This window comes from Brachyhypopomus gauderio, chromosome 15 (assembly GCF_052324685.1).
Source record: "Brachyhypopomus gauderio isolate BG-103 chromosome 15, BGAUD_0.2, whole genome shotgun sequence".
NCBI lineage: Eukaryota > Metazoa > Chordata > Actinopteri > Gymnotiformes > Hypopomidae > Brachyhypopomus > Brachyhypopomus gauderio.
In genome coordinates this window covers 19,885,708-19,897,330 of record NC_135225.1, presented here as the reverse complement: position 1 = coordinate 19,897,330, position 11,623 = coordinate 19,885,708, and the positions used below count along the sequence as shown (strand labels likewise).

General features: G+C 45.2%; 1 protein-coding gene across 5 annotated transcripts in view; it reads left to right on the top strand.

Moving 5' to 3' along the window:
* The window catches only part of pde10a (phosphodiesterase 10A), a 73,620-nt gene extending 65,202 nt beyond the window's left edge, over positions 1-8,418 (top strand). For 4 of the 5 annotated variants that reach the window (XM_076974592.1, XM_076974594.1, XM_076974595.1 and 1 more), the window contains exons 9-22: positions 660-718; positions 990-1,041; positions 2,155-2,297; positions 2,720-2,812; positions 3,156-3,342; positions 3,954-4,096; positions 4,353-4,436; positions 4,541-4,691; positions 4,961-5,116; positions 5,817-5,989; positions 6,162-6,273; positions 6,417-6,497; positions 6,755-6,843; positions 8,147-8,418. In XM_076974592.1, coding sequence (XP_076830707.1) covers positions 660-718; positions 990-1,041; positions 2,155-2,297; positions 2,720-2,812; positions 3,156-3,342; positions 3,954-4,096; positions 4,353-4,436; positions 4,541-4,691; positions 4,961-5,116; positions 5,817-5,989; positions 6,162-6,273; positions 6,417-6,497; positions 6,755-6,843; positions 8,147-8,267 — 1,644 coding nt within the window. In that variant the 3' untranslated portion in view covers positions 8,268-8,418. Of the gene's footprint in view, positions 1-659; positions 719-989; positions 1,042-2,154; positions 2,298-2,719; positions 2,813-3,155; positions 3,343-3,953; positions 4,097-4,352; positions 4,437-4,540; positions 4,692-4,960; positions 5,118-5,816; positions 5,990-6,161; positions 6,274-6,416; positions 6,498-6,754; positions 6,844-8,146 lie in introns of all 5 variants that reach the window. The other variant, XM_076974596.1, reaches the window with a different exon arrangement.
* Positions 8,419-11,623: the final 3,205 nt, after the last annotated feature.

The window sequence follows — 11,623 nt, the reverse complement described above, 5'->3', positions numbered from 1 at the left end:
ACATTCGCTCATGTCCCTCTGAAGATCCATTCAGCTTGAAAGCTCACAGCAGAGGTACATCCCTGCGTTCGAGTTCGAGTTTTAAGCACGCTGCCATCTGCAGATGCTCGTATCGGGCCTCAGCCTGGCGTTTAGCACCGTCATAATTGCTTCACTATTATTACTTTAACAGACAGCAAGTTGTATTGTTCATGACATTAGCGAACATGCGCTAGTAAGAAAGTCTTTTTTTAGACTTTTTTTTTTCACAGTGCCAAGTTCACCACTGAACAGAGCAGCAGATGCAGTAATTCTGACTTTACTTTAGGTCCAATAAAATAACCGATCTGAAAGAAATACTGCTATCTAATATCTGGATAGTTTTACATTTGCCATTGTAAGGTTTGAGTTAACTCACAGATCTCTCAACAATAAGCCACGTTCTAATAATGCCTTAACCATGAAGTTGACTGGTCTAACCAAAGTATGTCAGTTCCTCCTAAGGGAAGACTCAGTTTGAGGAGTGTCAGTATTTCTTTCAGAATGACTTTGTCCTGCCAGTCCATTATGAACGCTTGGACTGAGCCAGGCTGTAATGGGGGGGGGGGGGGGGGGGGGGGGGGGGGTGGAGACGTCCCCTGAACTTGTCTTTATGTCTCCTGTCCTTCCTCGTCCCGCAGGTCTGCAGAGGTCTCGCCAAGCAGACGGAGCTCAACGACTTCCTCCTAGATGTGTCAAAGTAAGTGAGCTTGCGGGAGTGTTTCCACGGATGACTAAATCCTCTGCTTGTGCTTTTATTAAACAAGACCAAGAAGTTATGAGACAGGGAACGTTTGACAAACCTTGGTAACAATTTTTGTAATAAATCCGTGTTGTTTTTAAATGTCAACAATATTCTGTTTCCCATGATGCTGTATTGTTTAAATAGCCAGAAATCAGTGGCCATACCAAGTCAATGGTCTGCTGAACATGGCGGCTGTCTCTCCCCTTCTCTTTCCTAATTCCTACAGAACGTACTTCGACAACATTGTGGCAATAGATTCTCTACTTGAACATATTATGGTGAGTTTGAGTGGCCTTTCTCAGCAGGGTCACATGTCTGGTCATGAGGGGAAAATGCTGTTCTGTTGTCACTCATCTGTGTCATCATCACTGGCGCTGGGCTCCGGCCTCCTCGCACTGGTTTGGCCCCTCCCCCTCCAGCATACTCATTGGACGCCTCTCACACTCCTCCCCTTGGGTTTTCTCTTCACTGTGTCATCCCTCCAAGTTGCACCTACACCTTTACTCTGTGTCTCACTCTTCCTCACACTTATTCGCTCACTCACTCTCTCACTTTCTCTCTGTCATGCTCTTTCTCTCACTCACTGACTCACTCACTCAGTCTCACTCTCTCATCCTCACTCTATCACTCTCACTATCTCACACGCTCACCCTCACTCTGTCACTCTCACTCTGTCTCACTGACACTCTCTATCGCTCTCTCACCCTCACTCTGTCACTCTCATTCTGTCATTGACACTCTCTATCACTCTCTCACTCTCTGTCACTCTCTCACCCTCACTCTGTCACTCTCACCCTCACTATCACCCTCACTCTCTCACTCTCTGCCACACTGTCCCTCTATCTCACCTCCTCATCTTTTCTTCTCTGTTGCTATTTGTTCTTATACTGACTCTTAAATGCACAGACACACAAACACACACCCACACACGCACACACTCAACCCTCCCACACGTCTCTCTGTCTTCCTGCTGAGGCAAACAGCACAGGAAGTGATGTCGGCAGGTCAGAGAGCAAACAGATGAATTCCTGATTACAGAGCTACTTCCATTCTCCAGAGCTGAAGAAACGTGCAGCTCTTTGGACAGTGGAGTTTTCCCAGCCGCTGTGTTAGACTAAAGAACTCTTAAAACTACTACTCATCACTCCTAGTCCAGAAGAGCCAGAGAAGGTCTTCTACCAGAACTCCACGTACCACACGAGCACTTTCAGAGATCCCTACCTAAATGTTCAAATACATATAGCATTAGAATTTAAAGATTTCACATGTGTGACTCCACTGTTGTTAGCCTCAGTGGGTGTTTGTCAGGCCCTGTCAACTTTGCATGGACTTTTTGTATGAGCAAACAGGAACTGTGTGATGAGAGGGGCTGTGTTCTGTTTGTGTTCCAGATATATGCAAAAAACCTGGTGAATGCGGACAGATGTGCCCTCTTCCAAGTGGACCACAGCAACCAGGAGCTGTACTCCGACCTGTTCGATATCGGCGAGGAGAACGAAGGGAAACCAGTCTTTAGGAAAACCAAAGAAATTAGGTCTATAATCACTGTGTGTTTGTGTGTGTGTGTGTGTGTGTGTGTGTGTGTGTGTGTGTGTGTGTGTGTGTGTGTGTGTGTGTGTGTGTGTGCGAATATGGCTTTGCGCATTTCATGCTCTTACCGATGTGCCCGTCTACATGCATGTGACAATGTTGAGTCACATGACTGATGGGTAATGACACGAGCATGACTCCGCCCCCTCCTTTAATGAGGGGGAATCCCAGCATAGATTTTTCCAGCTTGGTGCACGGTGCACTTCACACAGGGATGCGGCTTCCGATTAAACATTGGAAACTGAAGAGACCACTTATTGTTTGCGATTCTGCGTCTGAATGTTTAAATAACTGCTTCCGTAAAATTGCTAAATGTGCTACACGAGTGAAACTTAAGTGAGCTGAACTCAGTGTATTTTCCCTCAGGTTTTCTATAGAGAAAGGAATAGCAGGCCAGGTGGCACGAACAGGAGAGGTCCTGAATATCCCAGACGCCTATGCAGACCCACGATTCAACAGGTACACGAACACATCAGATGAATCAGTGCTGAATACTGGAAACTGAACGCAGAACAGATGCTTCTTTGTGCAGGACCACAAGCCGTAGATTTAACATGTTATAGGTCCCACAGGGGAATGCCACAAGTGCTGGTGTCAGACACACTCGAGAAACAGCTACGGTTAAAGCTGCTTTGAGTCATTCATAGCTACAGTTAAAGATACTTTGACTCATCGTTACATATAATTAAAGATACTTTGACTCATTCGTAGCTACACTTACAGCTGCTTTGACTCATTATTAGATACATTTAAAGATGCTTTCTGCTTTGCTCTCTGCCCTCTGTGTCTGGCCTCCACCCAGGGAAGTGGACCTGTACACAGGCTACACCACCCGCAATATCCTCTGTATGCCCATCGTGAGCCGGGGCACGGTCATCGGCGTCGTGCAGATGGTCAACAAGTTAAACGGAAGTGCCTTCACCAAAACGGACGAGAACAACTTCAAGATGTTCGCTGTCTTCTGCGCCCTGGCCTTACACTGTGCGAATGTGAGTAGAGCGGAAAGAGTGGGCGTAAACCAGGGGTGGGGGTGGGGCAGGGGCGGGGCCTAACAAGCCTAAGCTGCTTCATACGGTTTGTACTGGATCTTTAAATACAATGAGGCACCATGACGTGTGTCGTGGCGTGAGGGAGTCATTGCCCCATCATTAGTGAGAGGTTTACTGTGACTGGCTGTAAGGTTTAGTGATAGTGATAGTGATAGTGATAGTGATAGTGATAGTGATAGTGATAGTAATAGTGATAGTGATAGTGATAGTGATAGTAATAGTGATAGTGATAGTGATAGTAATAGTAATAGTGATAGTGATAGTGATAGTGATAGTAATAGTAATAGTGATAGTGATAGTGATAGTGATAGTAATAGCCTGTTGCAGTGTTTAGTTTATGTTTAGTTTTTTCCTTGTATATATATATATATATATATATATATATATATATATATATATATATATATATATATATATATATATATATCCCAAAATGTACAGTTGTGTGAGTCTATTTTAGAGAAAAGGCTGACAGCCTGACTGTGACCTGACCAGATCTGTGTGCATGTGTCTGTGTGTGTCTGTGTGTACGTGTGTGTGTGTGCTTTTAGATGTATCACCGGATCAGACATTCAGAGTGCATCTACAGGGTGACGATGGAGAAGCTGTCGTACCACAGTATCTGCACGTCGGAGGAGTGGAAGACACTCAGCCAGCTTGGTCTTCCCACCCCAATATACAAAGAGATTGAGCTGTGAGGCCCCTCACACACCGCACCCGGGCCCCGGGCCCCCAGTGCCACGCACATCAGAGGAGATGAGCGATGGTCCAGACTAATCATATTGTCTGATGATTATTGAGACACCTACGAGCGTAGAAATTCACTATAAATGAAAAAACAGAACTTATTTTAAGCCTTCTGTATTTAAACATTAACATACAGCGACATCTCTCCAGATGAGTTTGTATTTCAGGCATGTAGGCCATTAAGTCTCCATTTACCTTCGCAGGTTCCACTTTGACATCAGCCCCTATGAAGAACTTTGGCCTGCTGTCTTCGTCTACATGGTTCATAATTCATGCGGAAGAAGCAGGTGAGGAAGACCTGAACCCAGAGCTGGCTCCTCATTGGTTCCTTTCTTAAAATTAGGAATGGCCCAATGAAGATACATTTGTGTGTGTGTGTGTGTGTGTGTAGTTTCGAGTTGGAGAAACTGTGTCGCTTCACAATGTCGGTGCGGAAGAATTACCGACGAGTTCCGTACCACAACTGGAAGCATGCGGTCACCGTGGCTCACTGCATGTACGCCATTCTGCAGAAAACGTCCGGAATCTTCACTGAGCTGGAGGTCAGTGCGTCCAGCTGGCTGCACGCACCACAACCCCCCCCCCCCCCCCCCCCCCACCACACCACCCCACCCCACCCCAACCACCTCCACCCCTCCACCCTCGAAGGCCAGGGACTTTTATGTTAGAGCAGTTCCATGCAGTTTACCAGTCGTGTTTACCAGTCGTTGTGTCCTTCCCTGTTTTCTGTTTCTTTCTCCCTCTTTCTCTTCCTTCTTTCCTGATACACCCACACACATACACACACACACACACACACACACACTCACAGAAGAAAGGCTTGCTGATAGCCTGCCTGTGCCATGACCTGGACCACCGCGGTTACAGCAACAGCTACCTGCAGAAGTTCGACCACCCCTTGGCGGCGCTGTACTCCACCTCCACCATGGAGCAGCACCACTTCTCCCAGACCGTCTCCATCCTGCAGGTAGAGCTCCCTCCCTCCGCACCCCTCCCACTTCACCTCCACCCACCCGCCTCGCCCCTCGAGCTCCGACACCTCCCTCAGAGACGCCGACTCCTCTTTGATCCCATCGTGACGAAGGCCGCTGAGATGTTCGGCCCGACCGAATGACCCCTTTGTAGGTTTTCTGGGTAGTGTTCATCACAAGCAGGATCTTGACCCGCGTTTACGTCAAGGTTTATGCCAAGGATGAGGGAGGAGCTTGTTCTCTCTTCTGAAGCATCTGGGTGGCTTCAGCTCTGCTGACACGCTGGTCCCTCAGGAACCTGGAGCAGGCACCGGTTACTCGCTTGATTCAGCTCATCAGCTAATTATTGAGCTCACTGCGATGCCAAATGGAAGCAGGAGACAGAGGAGTCGTCTCTCACCGCCGCTGACACGCAGTCTGTGGTCTGGGGTCTTATTTCCACAAAGAAGAAAACATAATTTCCATATCAATACCATCATAACCGTCACTTCAAGTCAACCTGCTTTATTTTACAGTTTATTTTATTCTGGGGTTTTTTTTTGGTCATTGATCTCAATCTTCTGGTTCCATAAATGCCCCGTCTGAGAGGGGAGGGGGGGGCAGCGGTCAGCTCCTCTCCGTCGGTGGTGACCTCCCGTCCGCTTTGACTCCTAAGTGGAGCTCTTGCTTTTTTATTGATCTCCTTCTTTCCCATAGCTGGAAGGGCACAATATTTTCTCCAACCTGACTTCCAGCGAGTACGAGCAGGTACTGGAGATCATCCGTAAGGCCATCATCGCCACCGACCTGGCGCTCTACTTTGGCAACCGCAAACAGCTGGCGGACATGCTGAGCACCGACGCACTGGACCTCAACAACCACGCTCACAGGTCAGAGGTCAGCCGCATTTTTTCAGGTCTTACGGCGCAGGACACGGGATCGGTGTCGTGAAGCAGACAGAACGGCGTTACCGATGTCTGGGGCAATTACGAATGGGGGGGAAACACAAGTAGGTACGTCGGGGGCGGTGGTGAAGTTTAATTGGATGATTGTTCGTGGCAGGGACCGCGTGATTGGTCTGATGATGACGGCGTGCGATCTGTGCTCTGTGACGAAACTGTGGCCCGTCACTCGGCTCACTGCTAACGACATCTACGCAGAGTTCTGGGCCGAGGTGAGTCTCGCTAGCGCCTTTACACCTCCTCCAAAAAATCCCTCTGTCTGCAACACTGCTACAGTCACCCAAAAGACAAGTTTAGGAGAAAGACACAGCGTATGACGCCTGGCAGACTCACCTTGTCATCTCTACTTCGCCAGGGCGATGAGATGAAGAAGATAGGAATGCAGCCCATTCCGATGATGGACCGGGATAAAAAGGACGAGGTTCCTCAGGGGCAGGTACGAGGCACCTCCCACTTTAGCAGGAAACTCCTACAGCACACACATTCATGTACAATACACATCACTGGCTTCTGAGGTGGAAAATAAAATGTCACCATTATTTTTAAGACTAAACCTGCTCTCTACTCTTCATGTCCACCGATTCTTCTATATATACATCTGTTGCATGTTCTAGTCGAGGTAGCTGACGTCTGCTGTGGGCTGCGCCGTAATCTCAATCTGTTCTGTAATCTGTGATGTCTCGGTATCCCTAGGTGGGCTTTTACAATGCTGTGGCCATTCCCTGTTACACCACGCTGTCCCAACTCTTCCCCCCCTCCGCTCCGCTCCTTCGAGCCTGCAGGTTGGTCTGTCACCTCCATCTCACCTCCATCTCACCTCCATCTCACCTCCAGGCCTCTCTCGACACCGAAAACATTTTAAAGGCCCAGGGAACAAAAATCTGTGTTTTCTTTCTAATTAGGTTAATCCTGCCTGTCTTGGCACACAATTTACAGTGTGTACACTTCCAAAGTCCAAGAAATGACAAAATAAATTTACATACTATTGAATTTCACATCATATATTCATTCATTTACATTTATGGCATTTGGCAGACGCCCTTATCCAGAGCGACTTACATTTTTATCTCATTTTTTATACAAGTGAGCAGTTGAGGGTTAAGGGCCTTGCTCAGGGGCACCTCAGTCATGGCCTCAGGTCTGGGAATCGAACCCACGACCCTCCGCTCACAAGATCAGTTCCCTAACCACTAGGCCATGACTGAGGTGCCATATACATTTCATATATATTCCTTGACTTCTCTGACAGTTGCTCTGTTCCCTCCTGAAGTGGCTGCTTGGACTAAACATAATGACATCAAACACACACTAGTAACACACTGGGCCGCCAGTGGAGGACGTGTCCCTCTGGACTCTGGTTCCTCCCAAGGTTTCCTCCTTAATTCAACCCAGGGAGTTTTTACTCTGCCACTGTTGCCTCTATCTTGCTAAATTAGGGATCTGAGCCCATACATTCATAAAGCTGCTTTGCGACCATTTGTGTTGTAAAAAGCACTTTTGAAACGTGAAACTTTTGTGAAACATATGCAGAGAGAGAAAATGCTGAAGGAAGAGATTCTCCATCCCTCCCTCTTGGGTCAGGCCGGCCCTGGTCCAATAAAACTGAAAACTGATTGCTGCTGTCCGAGTCAGGTTTGACAGAGGTGCAGCGATCCTGTCAGAAGGTTCGTAGGTGCACAGTAGATACTTACAACTCATCTGTCGATCCGTTTCTGAGCACATGATCCCTATTGGCTGGATGGTTTTGAGAGGCGGAGCCCGCAGCAAGCAGTGACAGTGACATGTAAGAATACAGCCCACGCCACTAAAACCCGCTTAATGTCGTGCTGGGAACGCTCAACTACCCAAAGTGTACCTGGTGAGCAGTGATCCTGTCAGAAAGTGTCCAGCTATGAGGCGTAGATGCAGCTGTGCATATAAAAATGGACCAATGAGTTTGGTGGGTGAAATAAAGTGGCCAATGAGCTTGCATGTTTGTTCAGATGGGTGGGTATATAAGCTCCTTAAAGTGGCATGCATACATAAGTTGCAAGGGAAGGTCTTGGTGATGTTGTCTGAAGCAGGACGCTGTGTTTGTGTTGACAGGGAGAACCTGGGTCAGTGGGAGAAAATAGCACGAGGGGAGGAGCAGTCAGAGTGCGTCTCCTCCGACGAGGCCCAGCCAAGCAAGCCCTCCGAGAGCGGCCCGGTCAAAGTGGACAACTGACTCCTCGCAAGGTGTCGGATGCCCAACACAGACCCTGCCGTAGACACTGGACTTTCTTCAGAACAGTCCCACTTCCTGCGGGGACAGGAAGGAGCAAAGGGGCCAGGAGGGGCAGGTGATATTCACCAGGCAACAGAAGAAAAGATTCAAAGATTCAAAAGAAGAAAAACATGAACCGTAGAGTTACCTCAGTAGGTGACGGAGGTGTAGACCCTGACCCTGACCCTGGCACTCATCAGCCTGGACTGGGGGTCCGACCCATTCGGTGCGCTCCGCGGGGGAGAACTTTAGGTCAGAGTGGACCCTCTAGCTTCAAGAGTTTTAATACTGTTGTTGCTTTTTGCTTGTCTCATGTCTTTGTTTGTCTGTTTGTTTTCACTTTTGGTTTTTGGGATGAAATCCATTTCGTTGTCGTTTTGAAGCAGTTTCTTTTGTGGTTTTATGTTTGAAGAGGCCTTAAAGTCTGAATCCGCAGTCGTGGGTTAATCAGCCACTGTGAGAAGGTTCAGGAGATCTGAAATGGTACTTTTCTTCCTGCTGTGGTCAAAAAAATCGTACGTATATCTGCTTGGGAGTTGCTGTTTTTGAAGCAAGACAGAAGGAATGTTTAAAGGTGCGTGTAGCAGGACCATCAGCACCACAGTGCTGGTCTGGTGGATGAGTTCTGTTGAGAACAGAATTGCTTTGCAGTACTTGAATGAAGTAATACAGCCCGTTCTATGTGGGGAGAAGAAAAGGTGCCCACACACCCTTCAGCGTGATTGTCCAAAGCAAAGTCCTGTCATGACAGAACAAGACCTTACGGGAGTCACTCCAGAGTTACGTTGATCCTCGCCAACATCTATGACCAACCTACCTGATGGACAAAACTATGACCGTTCCACCCGATGTACAAATCAGGCCTTCATGCTGTAGTCCTAATACTGACCTTTGGCTGTCCGCTTATTTCTGAGGGAACCAATAACACATCTTCAGCTCTCCAGAACTGTAACATTGTGGTGCCAGATACACATAAAATAATCACTCTCCAATCAACAATTCTGAATAGCAGTAATTACTAACATTAATATTAATTCAGCAATATTATCATGATTAATGAGAATATTCTTTCCAACACGCCCATTATACTTTAAAAACATTCTGAAACAGAATTACTTTTGATGTTAAACTTTTTTATGCCCAACTATAAAGGCAATCTAAAGGCACATTTTGAACAACAAATAACTAACATGGACATGAATGAAGTGTTTTGTTCTACAGGCAACACAGATTAAACTCCATCTTACTGATCAATTATTTTTTTATATTTGTGTCCATGTAATGTATCAGGAAAAGCTACTGAAAACAATTATTAGACCAGACAAAAACCCAAGATTAAATACTGAAAAGTTAATTGTTAAAAGTTCTCAGAATTGTCAGAATTAAAATTTTCTCCTTACATCAAAGAAGCAATAAGTTTAACATTTTTCCTTGAAACCTTCTGACGTGTTAATTAAAGAAGATGGAGTTGTAGTAACCGTGGTTGGTGGCATCTTCCAGTCCTTTATCAGCTGTGCTTTTGTTTGTATCCAAGTTACAGTTTAACTTGTAACTTCCTCATCCACAAAGTGGATTCAAACTAAAAATGTGACAGCGTTTAATATAATCAACCTGTTACGTCATCACTGAACACATCACATCATCTGTTGCATCCTGATGTTATGGCCACAGATCATTTCATTAAACCATACGCTGTATTTAGGTACTTCAGACTCGTGATATGGCTGCATTTAGTTTGTATTAGAAAATATATATAAAGATAAATCCGAACGACGACATCAGAGTAGAACAGAGTATCCAATAAGTCAGAATGTTGCTTCAGTTTGAATTCAGCACACATTTGTGTCAGCCTTTTGGAGGTACTGGTCCAAAGGAAAGACCGGAGTCTTGTTACGCATATAATAGCAACACTCGTGTGCGAATGTGACCGACATGATGGCAAGCAGCTTGAAGATGTCTTGAGTGCCCTTGGACAACATGGTCACACGGTCATCCAGTGAGACCGTTTGGAGCAGGGTCCGGTGGACAGCGTGTGTCAGTCTGTCCTTATCTCTCTGTTGTTTCATTCTTTGTTTGTTTATTTGGTCGGTTGGTTTGCTCTTCGGCACATGTGCAATTGTTTAGGAAAACGTTCCCGTTCGGAGACGTAAGCAGACGTAAGCTACACTCTTTTGGTGCTATCTTGGGAAGACGTGCACTTTCTGATCCTGTGTGTGTGTGCATGCGTGCATGTGCGTGTGCACACGTGTGTGTGCAAGCTTTGGGCTGAATCCTTACCTCCTAAACACCCCAACCCCCGAAAACAAGATATGAAGAACTTCACATCATACACCTCAGTCATAGATCATCCACCAAGTTTTTTCTCCCCTCATATGCACTATGTTTAGAGACTATTATTATTATTATTATTATTATTATTATTATTATTATGGTTGTAATATTATTGCTGTTAATATGTTTCTGTTATTACTATTATTACTGCAACTATCAATGATTAGTACCATTGTTATTTTCTTAATTAGAATTCAATTTTAAATTAACTTATATTTTTTTATACAAAAAGTTAGCGTTTGTGTTTTGTACAGAGTATATTGTGCACCATGGAAACGCAGACCGTCCACTAGACTCACTGCACACTGTTGCCCAACATACAGGAGGAATGTTTTGACTGTAAATATAAGAGCAGTAATTTTATTAAATATTTCAGAAAAATAATGCTGTGTGATATGTACTTTATCTATTTCTGCATGAAAGCTTATTAACAATCCGCAATCCGTTTTTGTGAATAAGCCATTCACTTTTTTTTATTTTAGGGAATTTAACGTCTGTCACCCCCTAGTGGCGAAAAAGTATACTTCAAATATTTGTCAGTATGTTGCACGTTATTTCTACATGAATCTTAATCAGAATTGCTTTTTTGCAAAGCCACAAATAATTACTTAAAGTACAGATACATCCAGAAATATATATTAAAAGCATTGATTATGTAACTTGCAAAAAAAGTGGTCATCAGTGATAGAAAGAGTTTTCTGCTAGCTTGGTAAATTAAGAAAAATATTCTTAAAACAACAAAAAAACACAGTTAATATCAGCTTTTGCAGTACACTTTAGATGTTTCCCTGCACTGCATGATGTACAAAGCACTATTCACTCTGGTTTGACCACATTAGTCCTATTTGATCTTCACTACATTTATTGTTGGTTAAACTGCATGTATAACATTGTGTGAGTGAAATTGCTGCCTGTTATAATCGCTAACGTCCAGAGTGATCACGTGGTTTAGCCTAATCATCTGTAGCTAAAATAAGGAACTTTGC